Source organism: Myripristis murdjan, chromosome 1 (assembly GCF_902150065.1).
Source record: "Myripristis murdjan chromosome 1, fMyrMur1.1, whole genome shotgun sequence".
Classification (NCBI taxonomy): Eukaryota; Metazoa; Chordata; class Actinopteri; order Holocentriformes; family Holocentridae; genus Myripristis; species Myripristis murdjan.
In genome coordinates this window covers 14,607,017-14,630,201 of record NC_043980.1, presented here as the reverse complement: position 1 = coordinate 14,630,201, position 23,185 = coordinate 14,607,017, and the positions used below count along the sequence as shown (strand labels likewise).

At 42.6% G+C, this 23,185-nt stretch overlaps 1 protein-coding gene across 1 annotated transcript in view; it reads left to right on the top strand.

Moving 5' to 3' along the window:
* Positions 1-23,185, top strand: part of stx8 (syntaxin 8) — a 46,770-nt gene that overhangs the window by 18,657 nt on the left and 4,928 nt on the right. Inside the window, exon 7 of the mRNA XM_030061646.1 lies at positions 19,488-19,589. Within this exon, the coding sequence (XP_029917506.1) occupies positions 19,488-19,589 (102 nt within the window). The remainder of the gene's footprint in view (positions 1-19,487; positions 19,590-23,185) is intronic.

Below are 23,185 nucleotides of genomic sequence, written 5' to 3'. Positions count from 1 at the left end.
TCCACACATCAGCTAGATGGCTGTTTCAAGAGGCATGATTTTATTCGCATCATAAAGTTTGCTTAGTCTCATTTGGGCCTTTGAATCAATCTATGTTTTGCCTAGGACAAAAAAATTCATCAGTTGTTTCAGATATTACTGACCGTTTCAGTAACGCCACGGTTGACACTTAACATAGTTAAACACAATTTGCACCTAGGAGCTGCTCCGTGCAACCACAGCTTTCTTCTGTTGGCCACAGTTGGCCATTCATTGCAGCAATTTAATTTACAGCAACACCTCTCACTATAACACCGACAAGCTTGAGTGCAGTTCCAACATTGCCCTTCTTGAGTTTTGTTCTGTAGCATCTCCAGACTAGAATGATTGATATTCCATACACATGCAGCCAATATAAGTATTAGTACTTCTTTTTGACATGCAGGATTCACTTGTATTACACTATTGCTCTTCCCAACAAGGAATTAGTGAAATTAGAAAATCCTACACCTTACTGTACAAAATGCCCCTTTTCCACTGGAGGAACTGTTCCTGGAACACATGAACTTTTTTGAGGAACCAAAAACCCTTACCCCTGCTCTTTTTTCCCCAGGGACTGAGTGTCTGGCTTTGCAACTGAGGTAGCACTCTCCAAGTCCTTGGTTCTGTCACGGTGGAGATTCAGTGCTGAGCATACCTGATTGGTAATGCAAACAGAGAAAAAGTATCACTCCACTGTTTTTACATCATAGCAAGTGACCGCAAGCACAATCATTCCATCACAAGATTGTTTGACTCGTCATTTTGATAAAAACATACCATTTGTGTCTCTTCACAACTTTGTGCCATGACACACTTGATCTCCATTACGGTACATAAAAGCAGTATACTCTTTTCAGCTCTTTATTCTCTAGCATCATGATTTCGTTTTCGACCACCGCACACCTTTTCTCCAAATCAAACTCAACATCAAAACAACCCAGTAATAAAAAATCATGGGGTGCCCGGTAGCTCACTCGAATCCAAACCCAGGCCCTTTGCTGCATATCATCCCCTCTCTCTCCCCTGCCTTTCCTGTGCCTTCCTACGGTAACTATCAAATAAAGCAAAAATGCCCAAAAAATAATATTTAAGAAAAAAAAGATAATACTAATAATAACAATAGTCATGAATGTAATGACAGCTTCAGCATCTTTTACATTCACTGCTTTGCTGTTGTCAGTCATGCAGAGAGTTCGCTGTTCTTGGTGTGTGGTGGGATGTATCATGGAGTCAGTCATTTTAGGGATATTCCAGTGTCTCCCAGTTAGCATTAACTTGCTGGCTTACCTGCTCACAGTCTTAGGAAGTTATGATCTGACTATTTTACTCACACAGCCAGGTCACTGCTGTGGCTTTTTGAGGAGAATTGCCTAGCGTGTGTGGTATGTGTACAATTTAACGGCAAACTGGTATTGATATTGTGCTGTAATTTTTCCCAAGAGAGCTTTTGCAACCAACTTGTCCAGAGGAAGCGCATTAGCCATATGTGTTGGTGGTGCTCGTGGTTAGGAACCTCTGCAATTTCAGCTGCCAGTTTCTTTGGCTCGGGGCAAAGGATTCCCCGCCATTTAATGGTACCTTGGCTTGAGTCAGGCTTGGCCCGGCAGGTTCCTTTTGGCTAACGCAAGTGACAGCGGGAACAAATCTCCCCCTCTGTTTATTTAATTGCTAACCGCTCTGGTTTGGAAGCCACATTCAAAGGGCCGACGAGCGAAGGGCTGCTTCGCCTTCCCCTCAGCCTCAGGGTAGCATGGGTCATCCCACATAATGAGTGGAAGGACTTACTTTACAAACTCCTCCTCAACCCAAAGCCAGCACGTGGTTCCCATTTCAGCATGGGGGAGAGATTGCACCTTCGTCTGTGGGACATTTTTAAGTGTTTATGCGTACAAGCACATTTGTGTGTAAGTGCACATATATGTACATCTGTTCTTTAGCGGCCTGCAGTCTGTGTTCGTGGATGTGTGAATGTAAATTCCTGTGTTTGTGCTGCAAGTGAGCACCACATGTCCAGCACATGTTGTCAGGTTGTGATTGGCACACAGGCCAGGCTGATATCAGCATGAGGGCCTCTGAGGCCATTGACCAGTTAGAGATGGGATGGAGTTTGAGGTAGGTGTCACAGCAGGAGCTACACACACACACACACACACACACACACACACATACACAAACATAGAACACGGTAGAACTCAGGGTGGGCTAATCTTACAGATGCACAGTGCAAAGGCAGTGAGGCGAGGGAGTCCAGGATTTCATGCAGGGAGTGAGGCGGTGAGATAGAGGGAGGAAGAGGGTGAAAGAAGGAGTTTGGGGACTGGAAAGGGAGAGAATGAGAAATGGGACAAGAGAGAAAAAGAGAGTGGGATAAAAAAGGGAGAAAGAGAGATTATTCCCTTAGTGGCTTTGGAAGAACTCGGCCTGTTGGAATCACACATCAGGGACTCATTTAAAGCCATTCATCACTGCTGATGCAGAGAAAAGGAGGGAAAGAGGCAGGGGGGAGGGAGGATTAAAGTAAGAGAGGGAAGAAGGAGAGGGTGGACGAGACTCCTCATGTTTTCACTGAGTGCTGGCTCATTAGCATTAGCGTCCTTGGTGAGCTCTTTGAACGGCGTCTTTAGTCACCAAAGCGAACATGTGGAGGATGTGAGGAACGAGTCATGTTCATATATGTGTAAATGTTTTTTTGAATGTATGTGTGTGTATGTGCATATGTGTGTATACACGTTAGTCTGAACCGCTGAAACAGGCCCAGCATGCAGTTCACACATGGTCTACACTCCATCGTGGAATTGTTTGTGCTGTCAAAGCCCTCAGAACACATTTCTGAAGACAATTTGTCTGCGTTTTCTGCGTCAGTGAGGGCTGTCTTGATTGCTTTGCTTACTCTGAACTGAGCACACATTAGACTTTTTAAGAACTTTTTTTTTTTTTTTTTTTTTTTTTTTGTGAATGTCAACTTCCATAGAACGACAGTATGTCTTATTGTACTGTGGAAATGCATTTCTGAGGAGGCAGGCACTTTCAGTACTGTATGAAGTGCAAAATAATGAATGTCCCTCCCTTTCATTTTTGTGTTTCAATAGGTGTTTGATGAGGATGATTCATTTGTCCAAACAGGTCTTGAAAACATTTACAGATACCTATCATATCACATTCAAAGCGACACATCACCACTGATTACAATCAGTCTGTTCCAAAAGAAACAATTGTTAGAAGGCTTTAATCAATCGGTAAAATGTGCTACCTATCTGTTTTCTAGAACAAAGAGGAAATCCTTTGTCTCCCATCCATTTGATCTGTTATCTGATAACCCTGCATGTGTAATCAGACACAACTCACAGGCTTTACTGAACACGAGGGGCAAGCCCGGGATAATAGTGTTACAAAAACTGTCTTCAAACCCCCGTTTTGCCTCACAAATGAAGTGAGAGGCCCTTTATTGGCCTTTTTTTATGTACAGTGCTGAAGTCCATTTTATGTATTACGAGTGCTACACAGACCGTGCCGCTTGAACAGACACGTGCCCCTAAAAGAGGCTTTTGATCTGTTATCTAATCATTCTCATCTGTTACACTCTTGGCGTAATACCAGCCTCCCATTTTGTTTCCAGGCTGCTATTGTTCCACGATTCAGTCGGCCTGTGCTATAAGCCTTTTAATGTGGGCACAGACCTGAACGATATCATACAGGGCGGATGAAACATCTTAGAAATTAAATAGAGATGAGACCCTTGTTTTTTTTTTTTTTCTTTTTCTTTTTTTTTTTTTTTTGGTGGACCAGAGAGGATCCACAATGTGTCAAAAAAAATGTGCTTAGTAGTATGACCAGTTCAACCAGTGTCCTTACTGCACTAGGTTTACCTTTATGTGTGTGAGAGAAGCTGCATCAGACGGTGTGTTCATTAAGCATCTGTATATTGATTATCTGCCATTATATACTGTATTTATAATCTCTGCCTTGTGAAAAGCTTAAGTGAAGCTGTAACGAATTCCCTTCTTTTGAGTGCCTGCCATCTATTTTTTTTTTTTTACTTGATTCAAGCAAGAAGAGTGGCAGAACAACTGAGGAGATACAAGCAGCCACACCAATATATAAAATCTTTAGGTGGCCTGCCTAATGATTTTTTTCTGACCATCTGAAAGATAGAAATATTCCAGATGTTATTAATATCTACAATATGTAGAATTTCTGTACAATTACACCCAGTACAATTCAGATAATAATAGCCGTAACACTAAAGGAAAAGCAATAACTCATTTCTTCTCCTTCTCCTTTTTCTTTATCTAGCTCTTCTTCTAGCTACTGCTGTTGTAGTGATTCATGTATTTGTGTCGTGCTCTTTCACGGTCTTAAAGCAATTAAAATACAAAGTCACATAAATTAAAATCAGTGGTCTCCTGGCTCTGCTGCTCCTTGCAGATCACACATAAGCCCACTAGTGGGCAGTAGAGTTTGCGGCCTCAGTCAAACTCCCGGCGTTCACACCTACCAACTGAAGTGATTCATTTTAACTCTGTGTGCTCCCTTGTGTGGGATGGATGTGCTGCGGTGATGGAGTGACCCGAGTTAGGGTGGACTGGGAGGAAGTCCCAGGATCTCACTGAGAGTTTGTTAATTTGCTTAATCCCTCTGAGGAGGTTTCTTCTTCTCCACCAGTAATCAGCACCTCCTCATTCCCCTCATCAGCTGGGTATGCTGGGTAATGACACAACAGCTGTAGGTGCAGCTGCAGTGGAAATGACTGCAGCGTGTAGAGATCTCAGTGAGACTTCCTCACTGTGTGATTATGAGATTTGTACTGTTAGTGTTGGTCTGTGTCACTCATGTGTCTTGTGTATCTTGTGTGCGTGAGAAAGAGACTAGAAATGTGCTTGCATATTCACACTGGTACGTGTGTGTGTGTGTGTGTGTGTGTGTGTGTGTGTGTGTGTTTGTGTATGTTTGTGAATGTATGTGCATGTGTTTTTACTCTGTGTGTGTGTGTGTGTGTAGTGTGTGTGGCAGGCCATGTTTTTGAGTGCTTTGTGGCCCACGCTGTAGCATGTGGTCTTGTTGCGTCATATTTTTGCTGTTTGCTTAGTGCCCTGCACCACTCCTAGCTGTCCACAAGCTATGTGGGAGGCTGTTTCCTCTCAGGATGGGAAGTTGTTTCAGCCGCACTGTTGGCCAAACATTTATTCTGGCCTCCGCTGGCAGAGCACATTTAGCCCAAATCCACCACATACACACTGCCTAGATTTTCAGCAATTAGGGCAGAGCAATTCATGTGCCACCCTGGTATGACAAACATTCCCATATCTGCCTGTATCACTGTTCATCTCTCATCTACCATCCCTTTCTCTCTCTCTCTCTCTCTCTCTCTCTCTCTCTCTCCCTCTCTGTTAGATACACATACGCCATAAAAATAAAGCATTTAATCACATTTAGGCTTCTTGTTATGCGCTATGCCAAAATTGGACATGGCATTTGAAAGTTGCTCGCACCATGTGTATGTATCAGATGTTTATGTGGTTAGCCGCAAATGTTGCCGACCTACATGGCATCTAAACAACAGTTTAATACCGCCATAAATTTGTTTTGCCATGAATAAATTTGTGCTCAAGCAGAGTTCAAAGATAACATAGCACTTGAATGTGGTTTGAAGTCGGAGGTTTAATTATTTGACCTGTTTGTTGTTATCTCTCATTAACTGCCTCTTATTGTTTTCATGCTACTGATAGGCTTCTCTATCAGAGCTGCCACATATCAAGACTTTGATCCTCTGACACATACTGGAAACACTCTGCATTTTGGTGCTACTATACTACTGGGACTACATGCTTGAAAGGGAAACTCAAAGGGCACTCATGCAAAGCGCATGATCACAATAGTAAAGTCCACTGAGAGCCACAATCCCAGTAATATCAACTAAAATCTGATCCTACCTTATCTGACAGTTTCCATGCTGAACAACAGCACAGTGAGTTGATGTTGATGTTCTTCAGGGTTTTGCAACTCAGTTTTCTACTCATTTGTACTTACCCTCTACTTATTTGTACTTTTGTACTTTTGTACCTTTTGTATATTGTTCAGATTGTATATAGTCGGTCATTGTATATAGGAATGTATATATTCTTTCTATTTTATCTTTATTCTATCTATTTTCTTTATTTTTTATATTATTACCGTTATTATTATTATTTGTATTTTTATTTTATTTTATTTTATTTTTTACTTGCACAGTGCCGGAGTTGTTGCAATTACATTTCACTGCTGCTGTACCTGTACATTCATGCATGTGACAAATAAACCTTGAATCTTGAATCTTGATGTTCCACATCCCAACAGTACTCTTGAGTAGATAAATAACAGCTGGCTGTGGACTCAGTTTTCCACAATAAAACATCTCCTTCATGGGTGTTACGGCTCTGCATTTCTCACTACTCCTGTTCTCCCTTGAACACCACTGTGGGTTAACAGTCAGCTTGGGGATGACTCCTCTCCAGTCTGGGACCCAAGCGCCTGTCGGAAGCATGTCACATCCGGGAAGTGTGTGTGCGTACGCGTGTGTGTGCCTGTGTCTATGTGCTTGCGTGTCAGGGTGTGCCTGTGTGTGCATACACATGTGTCTTTGTGTCAGTGTCTGTGCATGGGAGCATATGCGTCTGCGTGCGTGTGAGTGCATTGTGAGTGAAACAGGGTCTGGCGTGCAGATCAAAGTCCCCCCATAACTCCTTGCAGTCACTCAGCCAGCCAGGATTCTGCCGGGAAGCTCCACTCTCTCCACGGGGGATGTTCGGTTATTAGGCTCAGATCATTTCAATTAGACCAGTTGAGCTGAGTTGCTTAGTTAGTGAGAAATTCACCATCTTGCACTTCTTTTATAAATTTTCTTTTTGCCCTGCTTGGAAGGAGGCTTGGTCGGCCAGCAGTTAGGTCCAGAGCAGCATATCTCAAAATCAGTCTGGTGAATCGCCATGAAATTCGGCGATTCACCGAACATTCATGTTGCTTAGAGGATGAAACCGGGCAATTTTCGTGACCCCATGACCTTCGCTGTAGCACCACCAACGGGCCCAGTGGGGTATCTATGTTTGAAAAAACACGCTTGATTTAAGAGTGTACAATGACTGTGATCTCTTACAGGCTGGAACATTTTTAGAGAAAGATATTGAAACAGGCTTATAGATATGCATAGGGCACTAGGGACAGTGTTCATCTGTCTTCTAATAATATGCTATTGCCATGTTCAGTCTCAGAAATGAGTTGCTATTTTTGGCTTGAGACCTTGCCAGGATTCTGCTATAGACAGTGAGAGCTGTAAGAGCTCAGTAAGAGCTCAGGTCTCTAGTAATGTCACTGCTGATTAATCTTTAGGGAAAAGAATAATCCACATGTACAACATATAACCAAATTATGTAACTGAGATCTAGTCAGTGTACCAAAAGCATATAATTCCTACAAAAAAAACAAAAAAACAAACAAAAAAAAGTCAATGGTGATTCAGTTTTTTAATCAGTAAATGTACTATATTTATGCAAGTTGTACTTTTACATTTACAAGAACTGTGAAAATTTAGCAACTTGATCTTGCAAGTCTAGGTTAAATTTAAAACTAAATAGTACTTGAACTAATAATTGAACTAATTAGTGATGTTTTTACATTGCATAGGAGCTTGACTACTTTTAATTCAAACTTGTACTTTTTTTAAAGTTACTGGTTTCTCAATATGTCCCCCCTCTCCTGGGTGTCCCTGCTAATGAAGTGTGATGTTAGTGATGAAGTGTAACAGCGGCTGGTTTGGAGGTGCCGTGCCAGTGACAGGGTGGTCCCTGCCTCACGTGGCTGCTGCTGGCACCCTCATGCTCATCATGCACACATTGTTCAGTGGCACCTGGCCATAAGAGACGTGATGCCGGCTAGCCCTGGCAAACTAATGGAGAAAGAACAACCAGACTGAATATTGTCATTGGTGTTGGCCTTTTTTGACGTGGCCTTTTTAATTGGATTAATTTTAAGTATTTCTTTAATTGTTTTCATTCATCCCAGGATGATATCGTAAGCAAGTTGTTTATTAATTGCATGCAGTAGACTTCCAGCTTCAATTCATGCTCATCACTCTCATTGTTCAGTGGCAGCTGGCCATGGGAGGGAGGATGCTGGTGAATCTGGCAACCCAGGGCAGGAATAGCTGTTTGGAAACTGAAGATCAGATAAAGTGGTGTAAATTCTTCACATTGCTCTTAATATTGTTTTGTCATTTTTAAGGTTTTGTTTTTCATTTGTCTGTGGATGACATTGCGAGACGATTTTAATGAACTATCTTAAATGCACTGATAGGTTCCAGCCATCCTGAACAGCCCAAGCCCACATTTGTGAAAACCTATTGAATTACAGTTAACACATGCCTAGTGGTCTTGATGACATCTCTTGCTGCTGATGAGGTTTTGTTTTTATTAAGCCTGCATCATGAGATGACAGTGTGACTCGCTTGTTTTTTGTTTGTGTGCAGCATGCTGATCATTTCCAGTCTTTGCAGAATCCGAAACCCAGAGTGTTTGAAAAGCACAAGTGGTATTTTAGTCACGCAGTGCTCCTGTAAAGGCCCAGATTTCCTCTATTCAGGGATACATTCTCTCTGACCCAGTACTGTGTGGTAGCATCAATATTTCACAAAGCAGAAAGTAATAGTAGGGATGTGCATGACTAGTCGGCTAGATGATTAAACGGATCTGCTCTTGCTAGTGGGCACAGAAATATATAATACATTTAGAATTATAGTTGGTTGAGGGCTTTTTTGACCAATCACAGTGCTTATGGGCACATCTTGCAGAGAAAGTTGGGGGATTCATCATAATGCAGCCACTCAGGCTAGGCTTGAGCAGATGTTAGATATTATCAAATATCGCAATATTTGCCATCATTTGCAATATTTTCACAGTATCAAATATTGAACAGCTGTTACGGTATTTTTGGACTTATTTTGAAAGGAAATGCACGTGGAACTGGCAGCATGATGTAGACATGCATGCAGCTCTGTAATATGCAGAAATGGAGGATTTACTTTCTAAGAAGAATGCTAGCTCGCCAGATTGGCAATATTTTGGCTTTAAAGTTAGAGAAAATGGAAGCCAAAGGATTCAAATGAGACCATATGTTGTCTTTCCTGCAAGCAAGTGATGACTAAGGACCTCAGAGTCCATCACCCCGCACAGTTTGCTCGGCTTGACTCGGTATCAGCTGGGGGAGAGAACAGCCACCAGCACCGACACCAGCCACCACCAGTCAACAGTTATTGGTGCATTTGCCAAATCATCAAAATATAAAAGAAACAGTGCAAGGCTGAAAAAATGCACCACTGCTGCGACCCTCGCTGAAGGTTTGATGCCACTTCACACAGTGGAAAAAAGTTAATTCAAGGAAATGATTGAAACGATAGATCACAAGTATGAGCCTCCTAGCCAATAATATTTCAGCAAGACGCCATCCCCAACATATATAGTCAACTTAGAAGGGAAGACACTTGGTCAGTGGTGCAGGGCTCTTCTCACTAACAACAGATATGTGGTCCAGTGTTGACATGACACCATACAAGTCAGTGACAGCGGACTTGCAGTTCAAGTGCCTCCAAACCACCTATTAATGCATATTGTCATTTAGACCCCTTCTTCTATTTGAATTTAGCAGTCCCAATTTTTTTATTTAAGTTTTCTACTTACAAGTGTTATATACAGAGTACAAGTAAAGAAGTGAACAACAGCATATCAGCCTCCCAGTCTGTAGTTCCAGCTCCCCTTTCATCTGATATATCATCTTTCAAACCAAGGTTGAACTTTGGGAAAGTCATTCATCAGCTGGTGATTCTTCTTGGTGTCCATCATATATGATGATGGATCTCGGGATGAATGTAGAAGACTTTTGTTGTAGGAAAGAGGTGAAACTGCCCATGGACATCGAACTTGTTTTTGGTTTTCAGATTTGCTCACAAAGGGTTGGGATGTGGAAGTATTAAACTTAAAGTTTCCCATAGACAGTGCAGTTTTAGTTGCCGTTTACTCTTGCGTGGGTGACTATGACATAACACAAGTACAGAATCTTGACTTTGAGAGGCAGCCCATTGTGCAGTCTGCAATCTGCATCTGCCTACCGTCAACATGTTGGTTGTTTACATTTGTCATGGTGTGTTCTAAGTGGTCTCTCAGTAGACCTGAGTTGTAAACACATTGTAATCCTGGCAACACTGAATGATTATGCCACAAAATTTCTGACACTGCCAGAAATTCTTTGGAGCACGTATTTCAACACAGGGTCTTCTAAATGCCTGTCTGCCATTCTGTCGCACTGAGTAATTCAAGATTGCTGACCACCTTTTTTGGCCAAATAATTTGACCACACTGTGAAGATTTGGTCATGTTGCATAGACTGTCAAAATGGTTCAGGCTCAGGGGCTTTGTGGTTGATAGGTCGGTAGACAGTAGATGCCAGGTAAGAAAACATGTTCCTTAGAGCTAACAATACTCAGAGCTACTCTAGGGAGATCTCTAATCACCCAGTGAAAGGTAACTTCATCCTGTAAAAGTGACTGGGGGACCCTGTCAGTCCAGTTGGTGGGGTCGATAGATTCATTGGGGCCGGGGGGCCAATGATGTCCAGCAGTGAGACTAATCTGTACAAATGTGGCCCGGCACGTCAGGGAACCAGATGCTGGAAGTGCAAATTATGTGTATAGCAATGCCCTCACTTCAGACCATATCAGCACATGTGCACATAAATGGGCAAATGCATGGAGATGGATTCACTCACAGATTTTCCATAGGGTTATGCTATTACTCACTTGAAGTATTCACAGAAGTCTGAAAGGATTTCATGCATGCTCATACTCTGCCATCAATCCATTGGGCTCTTGGGTCATTGCTGCTTTGACACAGGGGCAAGGGACAAGTCTAGCAGCAAGTTTCCCCAGCGCTATGTATTATTATATGTACTGTGCCAAGTTTTACCCCTTTGCCACCACAGGAACTGTCCACAAAAACCCTTACCCATGTAAGTGTTTTCATGCTCCGGTTCTACCAGTCCCTCTGGTAGCACACGATAGAACATGAACTCTTACTCATGTTCCTCTGGTGAAACTTGGGTATTGGTCCCTTACTCATGTTGCATCAGAGGAACCAGTCCCAGTTTTTGCTGAATGTACCATTAGTCATTTGATTTTTGTTTGATTTTTGTTGATTTTTTTGGTTTTGGAAAACAAACAATGAGCCACATGGACTCAAATAGATTCTTGTTTTGTTAAAGAAACAAAGAAACTTAAAGTGGCAGCAGACTGCTTACTTGGTTTCTCATTTCATCCAGGCATGTTTGGATATTCGTTTTTTGTTTCTAAGTTTGTGTTATAAAAATGTAAATTCCAAGTGACGGTCCAGTTGAAACCTGGAAGCTGTGCAGCATGTTCAGTGCTTCCCGCCTTGGGACATGGATGTCCCTGTCCTACCATGCGTAAACCAGATGGGTGTATCTTCTCTTCAGTTATAACTCATCAACAGCCAGTATGTTGTACAGCTGAGAGCCAGGGTTGCTGGACACCTCTGGACGTGGCTCAGGGCTTCCAAGGGGTATTGACAAGAATCTCTGGCTCCTTGCTAAACGCTGCTGGAGCCATGCATAAACAGAGAGTGCAGCTGCTCATCTTACCCAGGCAGGCCCCTCTGCACCTTTTCCCGGCCGACAAATACCAACTCAGGAGCTGCAGCCTCAGGAACTTGACCATGCATAGAAATAAAAAGCAACTTTTGCTACAGATTTTGTTTTAGTGCGATCAGACTTCTTAAATCTCAAACCGACGCCTCTGACAATTAAAGCTTTCATGTTTACTGATTGGCTGCTTTTCTTTGGGTGCGGAGAAATTACAAACGCTGAAGAGCTTAGCCTACCGGTTTTGCCATCAGAACCCTCTTAGAACACCAGGAACTTTGGCCCTGGAGCTTTTCAGTGGAAACGGGACAATTGTTACCCACATTGATTTAATCCCCAGTGCTCCCCACTGATGGCAGCATTGCCCATTTTGTTTGCTTCCGTAGGCTTTCTGTGTATCATATTGCTAATGCATTTAAGAGAAATGTGGCTCATTACTCATCTGTTGCTGATGTATCATATTGTGGCTGGTTGGGCAATGGGTGAAAAATGCAGTGGTTGTCCGTGAACTGTTGGTGTTGGACCCCACAGTAGAAATCGGTCATTAACTATTCATCACCAATGTGAATATTTAAACAATAACAGAAAGCCCATTATGAACAAATAAACTGACACCTCATTTTTTATCGCCATGTTCAAGGGTTGTTAGCAAAAGAAAGTGGCTGTGTTTATTTCTTCTCTCTCTTTGCTTGCCTGATTGACCAAACACATTTTTAGCTTTGTTTCTATGCTCAGGCTCATCTTTTTGATACAGAAATTGCACATTTCAGTGTTTTTATTTGTCTTTGTTTCTTTTTATTGGCAGATATTCAACTGGACTCACTAGATTTTGCGCTCAGTTTATAAACTGGTAAAACTTTGAGGTTTTAAGTGAGACTCTCTCTAATCCTCACTCCCCACAGACCCCCGGGTTTAGTTTGTTTACAATAAGTGGGTGAGACGAGAAAGAAATAGGGAAAAAAAAGTTAAAGAAACTCTTCCAAGACTGCGCAACTTCTTGTAAATACCATAATTGCCCTGAGTTGTATCATCATGCAGAGTGCCGCGGTGAATGCCAAGTGAAGTTCCAGTTACGTCCAGAGTTGTGTGTGTTTTGGTTGGCAACCAAGCACTCCCCTCTATACACAGTCACACCAGGGCCAATTGGTAACAGTTGTGGTTAGTCCCCCCTGCACTACAACAGGGGATGTAAGCGGCGTGTCATGTAAAATACTTTCTCTAAAATACTCTCTCTCTCTCTTTCTCTCTCCTTTCATATCCTCAGGAGAAATCATCTCCTGAAGCTCAACAGAATTAGCCCCATTGAGATAGATTGTGTTTGAATCGATGAGGGAAAACAAGCATTTTCTGTGTGTGCTCTGCCCACTCTGGGAAGGAATCCTACAATAACACACAGAGTTAATACTGCACATCCTGGAGCCACGCTGGGGTGTCACTGTTTATGGTGGTGCCTCACACACCGCATACACACGCACACACCAAAACCACCACCACAGCTATAGACTCAGTTAAGATGAATCAGCAATTTGGGGCTTGGAGCAAATACAGATCTCGGGTGCGGGAATTTAAGAATTAAAATAAGAGACCATCTCGCAAAACTTCTCACCATGCTCCTGCGTGTGAGCTTCATATTTGCTGTCTGACTCGAGTTAAGCTACAGTATATGATATCATGTTATGATCTGCTTTGAAAAGCACGGGAGGGCCCTGAGTGCTGGAGTTGCTTTAACACAATGTGCTGCAATGCATAATCTGCAGAGCAAAGGCGAGGAGAGTTAAGTGTGTGTGATGCAGCCTGTGCTGCCTGGGCAGCTCTACATCCTGGTGGATGAATGGCACTTTTACAAATCCCTGCACTAGAATAACCTAGAACACCCATGCACGCGTACACATGCAAACACACACACACACACACACACAAATTTATTTATCCCTGTTTCTTCCCTCTTTTATTTTCTTTCTCTCTCTCTGTGTCTCCATCTTACTCCTTGTAATTCTGAACACTATAATTGAAACCCAATGAACAACATACTTGCGCAAATGTCATCTGGGCCTGCTTGTTGTCCATGCGTTGGCCTGACATTTTTTTTCCATTGTCCTTGTCTACCACTTGCCATTGTAGATCTGGTAAATGTATCGCAGCTTGCAGTTTTAGTGTAATGACCTTGGATCAGGCTCATTCTGTTGGGCCTGAAGTTGGATCAGTCAGTCCACTAATTGCTCTACGAGGTAGGTTATCATCATCATGAGGCCTGACAGAGGAGCAGTGCTGACAGGACAGGGTCCTCTGCTAAAAGGGAGCTGGTCTAAAAGTCGGCACAGATGACAGGATCTGGAAGGAAGGAACTGCTCTACTATTGTGGTTATGACTCTGAGCCTAGCTTTTCCCTTTTGTCAGTGATTGCAGTGCTAAAACACATGGCAGTGTTCGCCTAAATAGTTTATTGTGTAAAACCTAAACCAAACCATGGTAGTTAACGTCTTTGTTTTGTGACACCTCTTACATGGTGAAAAGACTGATGCTGGTGTATGCCCTAAATACACTGAAAAGAGTTGGACATTACACATACCTGTTTACACCCTTGATCAGTCATATACTTAAGCCTCAAAGTGATAATTCATATTCTTACCCATATATAATGGTATTTGCTGCTCTTTGCAAATGTAGTGCATCCACCAGGTTTGGTTCATTGGCTCATTCCCCGTTGTGAGATGGGACCTCCACTAGGTGTGTACTGTTCCAAAATGAATGGAGGAGATATACTGGAGCATAGCACAATTTTGAGCAGACATACAAAGCATGCACAACATAACTTGTTTGTTTAAGCCTCCTTGTCATCGCTTATTTAAGTCCCCTTGCTTCTAAAATGGCCAACCTATTTTCTGCTGTAGCACTGCCATTTTATCACCACACAGCAGTGCTGCGGTGCCATATTCAACCTACAGTGCGATACAGTGGCAGTGCTGCGGCAGAAAACAAGTCCACTATTTTGAAAGCCAGCTGGGTGAAGAGACTGTTGAAAGTGAAACCAAAACAAATGTGTTGTTCTCCATCCTTTAACACATTTTTTTTTTATTTGTGTCAACAGTCAAAATCACAGTGTTTTCTGGCTTGTATCTACGTCATTCATTTTAGAACAGTACACTCCTGATGAAGTTCACATTCTTGTTTTGTTTAAACGGATTTGACGGCCCAAACTTGGTGAATGTATTACACACGCATGGAGTAAAAGATACCACTATATGGGTAAAAATCTGAGCCGTCACTTTAAATGGGAACTAAATACGCCCCAAAAAACAGACAGACATGTTTGTGATCATATCTTTTTGTCGTCCAATTTACTGTTTGGCCGTTGAATGAGTCCAGCCTAGGCCAGCAGCTGCTTCCAGTGACAGGAGGTGTCTGTCTGCGGTTCCAGATGATGCTGACTGCAGGGTCGGAAGCAGACCTGCTACCCTGTTAGCCCTCAGATGGTGGGCTGGCCGCGAATGAAAGCTAATCAGAGAACGGCTGTTTACACAAAAGCTGCAATGTCTTGCACCAGAGATGGAATGGCTTTGAGATGGTGCAGCGAGTCGCCAGCAAGAGGGAGTAGGTGACATCATATAGGAGCAACATCTGTCTCCCATTGGTGTGTGTGTGTGTGTTTGTGTGCATGTGTGTGCTCCAGGGCCCTCACGCCTCCTCAGAGAAAGGGTAGGTTTTACTCACATTGGTTTTTTTTTGTGAATAAAAGGCTCTTTTGGTAGCAGAGAAACAGAACAGAGACCTGGCATTCTCATCTCTTTCAGTTTCAGTATTTAGTCTCTACCCTCAGGCTCGAGTGGCCTGGCAGCAGCTGCTGTCTCAGTGCCTTTCTGACTTAGATGTAACAGTATGAAGGGATGAAAGGATAAAAGGTAATGGTGCGCCATTTTTCATATGAATTGTAGCAGGTATCCCCGCAGATATCAATGGACTAAGTGAAATGCTGGCAAAGTTTGGACAAATTGCCTAGTGGAAGCGTAGGTATTTTAAAATTCATGACCAAGAGTTACCTAATGCACTCAATATGAAACAACATGGGAGCATTATATGGAGTGCTCTACCTTTTTGCTCCACTGCCGGGCGGGTCCTAAGGATCGCTGTGTCAGTCCGTCTGTCCATTCAACACTGAACTCAGTGGTGACTTCATGACCCCTTCCTCTTGCGCCGACCATTAAGAAATTTTCTTTTTCTTGTACACACCATCTCAAAATCTGTTAGGAAGGTTACCATGAAATTCCATCAGCACAAACATGCTCCTGAGAAGATGAACCCTGTCAACACTGGTGTCACCATCACTTCTCCTGTAGCACCGCCCTTACACCAAAATGTCAAATTTGATTTCTCGCAGTCTGTTGGGCAGATTGCGAAGACATTTGGTGAGCACATTCCTGATCCCCAGAGTATGAATCTTGTCAACTGAAGTGACCTCATGATCTGCACTTGATTTTATATTCTTTATGAGTGAACAATATGCAGCTCTAGCACCTGCAACAAAGTTTTACTTAGCTTGCCAGCAGATAGGGCTCATTAGCTCTTTTAGACTAACTTTTTGTAAGCTTTGTATGTGAGCAAACACAATGCACCAAGATAGGTACTGCATAATCAGGTACTGGATAGTCAATTACTTAGGCAATCCTAGGTCTCTGGATATGGCACATGTCCATGTTTTTAGCAATACCAGATAATTTAGAGTGAGGAAAGCAGAGTGACAGGAGGAATTCATACACAGAATGTAGGTGTTTACCTTTTCTGAAGGAAAGTATAATCCCATTTTATTTTTTAGGCCTGCAAGCCTGTCAGTCATCACATTTGTGTTATCTCTGCAACACTGTCTCTTGGCTTGGCTGCCATCAACCGCCTCTGTTCCCCAGAAAGACTGTGAGCCTGCCATCCAAGTTTTAATTGTTTTTTTTTTTTTTTTTTTTTTTTTTGTGCAAAAGGAAACAGTGAAAGACAATTGAAGTGATTCCCTGGCCCTGAGGACACACTGCTAATTGCCCTGTGTTGCTCATTTTCATAGGTATAAGTAGAAAAGAGCACAGCTTACTTCTCATCAGAAAGTAAACTTCATCTTATTTTTCCTGCTTGTCTGTTAGTGCCATGTGTACAGAATAAAACAACAAAGCCACGGTATTACATTTCTATCTGTCTGTTTAGGTACAATGAGCTGCAGAGTTACTGAGATGAGTTACTTTAATAAATCACAGACTTTCGGCAATCAGGCGGAATATTCTGTAGTATTCAAGTTGCATTCAAAGGTGTTACACATTGGATAACAGAAAGTGTCATAGTTCAGTTATTCTCTTCTTTTTCAAATACCCTATGGAACAAGCTGACTGAGAAAGATTTCATATCTGTCCAGTGTGATCAAGTGGTGGACTAAGCATAAAATAAAGCACCTTACCATGCACCATAGAGAAACTTGCAAACAGGACAAATGAGATGTGTGTGTGAGTGTGCGCGCTTTTCTTTCTCTCATGCTGCGGCTTTGGAGGTTTATCCAGTGTAATAGCATTTTAAATAAACAATCTTTGCCTGAAACAAGCCCTGCATTGTGGTGTGGCAGATAGGCCGAATCCAAGCCAGGTCCAGCAGCTGTCAAACATGGCAGCAAGGGTTACAATAGGAAATTGAGAATTATGTTACTGTGATGTTAGAACCATGACTTGTTAACAGGGCTGCGCTGGAGAATTGCGCAGACTCATTTGTTTGTGAAAAGCCAGTACCTTGTGTGCCTACGACTGTGAGAAGGTTCATGGCTCTCTCTTGTATAAGGTTTTGTCCTCGCACTGTTACATCTTGGCTTGGTGAGGTGTTCATCAGTGAAATGAAGTGTTATTGCAGGGCCAGAACCGAATCAAGAAACTTGGCGCCACAGGACCCAAAAACATCCTTTATGACTAGCGAGAGTGGTACGCGGCGCAAATGGTACTGTGTCTCCACCCCTTCTCTGCCAGTAAAGGAAGAGTTCCTTCCTTCTAAATTGTTGCCTGATGCTTAGATGATGATGTGGGAGTCCCAGGAGACACTGTACATACGGCGCTCTCACGTCTCACATCTCCTTGTCCTCGCCCTTTCACACTCTGGCCCTCCGAACTGACATGTCTTTCCTCCCTCCCTCAAATTATCCGTGCAACTTAATTATCTGATGTCAGCCAAAAGCAGGCTCTCCTGTCATCCGGTGATGGCTCTCGTCGAGGAAAACATGTTTTCTCACCAATTCAGAGGCAACTAAAACTACAGCCAGAGACAGTTGTATTAAAGAAGACAAATGCTGCAGACGACCTTGAATGGTCACCCATGGGAATTCAGCCCTTCTGCCTGGTTGTTGCGGCAAAATGATGTTGGATCATGCCTGAAGCCTCCTTACCTTACAGCAGCAGCAATAAAAGGTTATTCCCTCGCTAGACAGGACAGCCTGTTTGACTTGGCACTCAGCGGTGGTCTGTGAATGAGAGTCTAGCTTCCCATTCCTGTATAACATCCATTTATCAGTGCTTGATATGGGCCTGTGAAGAGTTTCCCTCTCTTCCTGTCGGCCTTGGTTTTTGTTTGACCGCCTTTTCAGTCTTCTTTATTGTTCAACCACCAGTATTTTATTTTAGAAAGCTGCTGGATAGGACCTATCATCACAGTTGGAGAAGGAAAGAAAAAAGAAACAGACCACAAATCTAGATCTGCAGACGCTCACACACTAAAGATGAAATGGCCAATTTGAATTCTGTTTCGTAATAAATCCCCTGATTTATAACGAGAGTAATGAGCCGTGTTGTTTTGACTGTTTTTCGCCCATATATTTCCTCAAGTATTTATTCATAGTTGTTTGTCATGTTGGAGGTTGAAATGAGGGAGGCTGTTGAATTGACCTAACAAGGAGAGGAGGTGGGATGTTTTCAGCTAATTTTAGCAAAAAGATTGTTTTGCTTTATGTGTGTTGTGTTATGTCTACCTTAATATAACCTGTTTAATAGACTGAGTTATACTCAAATTAGTTTTTAAGAGAATTTCACTCAATTTATGGATCAGTCATGGCTTGCATTGCCATTTGTTTTTGCAGCTCTGGATAACTAATATGAGCTGAAATCAGTGCATACAACACATTTTAATGCTTAGCCTTAACAACTTCTGAATTTGGAAATATTTCAGCAGTTATCTCTTTCTGTTGTTGAGCCAGACCTCTGAAGTTGCTGTGTCGACACAGTGGCTAGCTCTAACAAATCACACAGGCTTCCATCTGGACGACCTTCAAGTCAGGAACTCCTACTGAAGGACCCCGGCATCAGAGCCAAACACACACACACACTCACACACACCCACACACTCTCTCTGGAAGTCCCACTGAAGGACTCCAGTCCCCTGTGCCTTGGCTTACGTCTTGGCCGCCATTAAAACACATGAACAATAAGGGCCTGATTAAATCCAGAATGGATTCAGGAAGTAGTGAAACCATTTGAAAGGGAGAGGAGTGCTTTCACACACCCCACTCCCTCCATCACCACCACTCATGTCTGTTGTCTGGCAGCCTCTGCCTTTTGAGGTTGTTGACTGCTCTGATGTAATTTCCTGCAGAACCCGTTGCCTTTCCATTAAGGGTAATTTTTTTATTACACTTCATATTGGGAGGTCTTTCATGTAATAAAAAGGCAGAAAAAAATTAATTGCTTTGTGAAATCTTTATGTTGCGAGTTAACAGTATGAAAAAAACAAACAGCACAAACTGACTTTGCTGACTTCTCTCTTTTTTTTCTCTGCCTTTGTTTCAGAAATCATTGATGACCTGGCACATCTGGTGGACAAGACGGATGACCGTATCCGTAATGAGACACGAAGGGTGAAGCTGGTGGAAACCAAGTCTGCCTCCTGTGGTGAGCCCTGTCTTCCTTCACCTTGGAAGGACTCGAGTGTATCTTGGTCTCCTATGACGGACCTCAACCCAACATCTGCATTTGATCTATGTTCTTAATAACTCAAATACAATGATATATTTCTCTGAATATGAACAATTCATAAGCAACAGGTCTGTCACATTTTCTCCTAGGAATGCTCTGATGCTCTCTTCTGAATGTCTAAAATGGCCTAATATCAAGTTTTGGTATCACAGATTATACTCAAGATTAATATCTGATACCTAAAGCCCTAACATGTCAGAAATTAATCAAACTCTCTTGATTTTCTGCATTTTTGAGACATAAAAATCTTTATTTCTCAAATGATAAGAAACAGGTTCATATAAAATATTTTTCCATTGAACCCATTGAACCAGACTAAAAGGTCCAAGCCTACATGGTGAAAATAAAGGACACGGTGAAAGTGATGGACCAGATCGGTTTTGGTCCATACTTAAAATTTACAGCAGCAATTATCCACCTCTGTACAGTCATTTGAGTGAATGAAAGATATAATCTATGATGATTTCCTGGTTTATGTGTGGGCCAAGAAGAGGAGTGGTGCCAGCAATATGTGTCATCAGCCATTGAGGCATATCATTACTATTGCTGGCTTTACCTTCATCATCGGAATGAGTAGTTCTTAATGGAGCAGAAACAACGACACTGATGGCGACAAGCCTTCTTGGCACAGGGCAGCTCATCGGTGAATAGTGGGTGGACTTGCTCTGTCGGTCATGCCTGCTAACATGGTTCCCGGGTCTTTAGAAGGAGGTCCCTCATGCTAGATCTCCCAACCATTCCCTCACTTGCTTTCTATGGTGCTTTTAGGAATCCGCTTAAGACCACGGAACGCTGTGATTAAGGCACAAGTCAGTCAACATGCGGCCCTCCTTTGCCATTACCCTAGATCTGCCTCAGTTTGTTGAACTGTTGTTTGGTCTTTTACAAAGAGACTCCACTTCTCCTTTTTTTCTCAATGGGCGACTGGTAATAGGAAAGCGGCTGCCATGGGAGGTGGGTTAGCTGGCTACAGCTGAGTTGTGGAATGTGGGAGCGGCTGTGTTCTTGGCAAGGGCCGGGTTCCATTTGCCTAGTCAAACGCCAGGGCCAGGCTGCTTTGCTGTAGCAAAGGCCACATTGTTGCACTAAGCGACCTGGCTAACAGGCAGTCGGGGACAGGAGTGGAGGAGGCCGCACGAAGGTCAGCCCTTAGAATGCTTCGTTCCTTTGGCCTTGTCCCCATGGTGCTTGAGCACGGGTTTGTTTGAAGATCCCAGAGCTCACATTGTGCTGCAACCAGGACTCTTTCTTTTTTTCTTTGTGTTTTACTCTTTCTTTGCTCTGCTCCCCCACCTCCATTCTTCCCCTCCTCAGTTCCAGGCAGGCTGAAGAATATTCATGGTATTTGTGTGTGTGTGTGTGTGTGTGTGTGTGTGTGTGTGTGCACCCACGTGTTTATGCACACCTGCACATCCACATACATTGTGTGCATGCATGTTCATATGTTTTTGTCTTTGTGTACCCTCATATTTTTGCTTGTGTCCTTTGCACAATCATGCAACTGTATTTGTTGTGTGTTTGTGTGCATCCATGCTTGGAGGCATTGGCACATTTGTGTCTGTGTCTGTGTGTGTCTGTGTGTGTGTCTGTGTGTGTGTCTGTGTGTGTGTGTGTTGGAGTTTCCTGGTGGATGGAAAATTCCCCTACATTTTTCTTCATTCTCACCTCAATGCTCTCCTCTCTCTTTTTTTCCATTCTTGGCTGTCATCCCCCCCTGCTCCTCTCCCTGGTTGTTTGACACTTGTCTTTGTGTCGAACAGTGAAAGAATTGAAAATACTACATGCCACACATCTTTTCGAGGGCTTTCCCTCTTTCTCCGCTGCAGTGTGTTTATGATTCCTGAGCTTTAAGGCTTTATTTATTTTTGAAACCACCTCTCATCCAAAGCCGCCGTTTGGTGTTATGTCTCTGCGCCGAGCCCTTGTAAAGTTGGGAACGTCTGGCTTTGACAAGCGAGTGCATACTTAACATAGCTTTTGGTAACTGTCTCGCTTTAAGAGGCATTTTAGTTTTTACTGGCCTAAGTAGTGCTCAAAGTTGGAAAAATGCATGCTAAAAAGTCAGAAGGCCTTCCCCAGGGGTACCAATATTAATAAATTAAAAATTTGCATCTTATGTAAAAGGAAGAACAGTTTGTATGTGTGTGTATGCACCAAAGATCTTCAATACGGCGCTGAAAGCTGCAAAAGTGTAAGCTGAGCTAATGGTACGGGTCATCTCCCCTAAAGGAGGGAAGGGCCCACATATTGCTTGGCCATGGTTCCTGTGGCATGCTGTGCGTGACTGATGCCAGCGGCGTTGTGAAACATCCATCGTCGTGTTGAAACATACAGGCACATGAGTCAAATACAACATGGGCTTCGGCAGACATCTGTCTCCTGGATGCACACTAGAAGATTTGGACCAGATTTAGCCCTATTAAGGCTGTTCCATACATACTTGGAAGATTGGGATGAAAATACCACATTATTTTCCACTCGAGTCTCTCAAGAGTCTTGCTCAAAATTTGGCTTTGTTTTTTCAAATAACTATATCAGTGTGCCTATACATCCTTAAACTGAGGAAGGAGATTAATCAAAAACAAACAAGGCTTATATGTGCTCACATAAAAGTCACAATTTAGTTTTAATTTGATTTACAGTGTTTGCAGCGATTCAGTGCTTGTTGGTAGTTAAACGGACAATCCACCACAAAAGACATAAAAAGCAGCCATTGGTCATGGATTTCTGAACTTATTTTGTCTTTTGAGGGTTGCTTTTTTTGTTTTGTTTTGTTTTGTTTTTACTGCCAGTACTTTTGATGCATGATGTCACATAAGATAGATAGAACCTATCGCACTAAGAAGGTTGTTGAAAGTCATTCCACAAATTCACTTACTTAAGAAGAAATAGAATAGATACTGTAGGATGAGACAAAATGAATCTAGCAAACATGTAAATTATAACAATTAATCACAAAAAAAAAACTCCTGGAAGCCCCTGAACATCACATTTTTATCTACCAGTGCCAGAGTGTCTTTGGAGTTGATGTTCCATTAATCTTACCTGCTAGCAATTTGTTCTTCTTATTACTATTATGTTGTTTTTTTTTTTTTTTTAAACCTTGGACCAATATATGAAGTTCAGGCTGTCACTGAAAGCATCTAAGCCAAAATTCACAGAGTCATTTCCACTTCTTTTAGCTGATATAAGTGGGAATTGAGGAGTGGCGGCTTTGAGTTAGGCTGGATTAGAGTGGCAGATTAGTCTACAGCACCAAAGGGTCTTGGACAGAGTGGTGTGAGTTTCCCAGGGCTTAAGCATCTCATCAGGCAGCATCAGTGCCTGGGCAGCCCGTCTGAACCGAGCTAATCCTCAGTCTGTAGAGGGCCACTTCTACAACCCCATGAATCTCGCAGGTGGCTTGCATCTCAAGTAGGTTTGAACTGTTTGGACTGGAGGCTATGACGAAGGAGACGGGTGGGTGAGGGGCAGCCTTTGACTTTGTTAGAATGGGAACATAGGGCAACGTA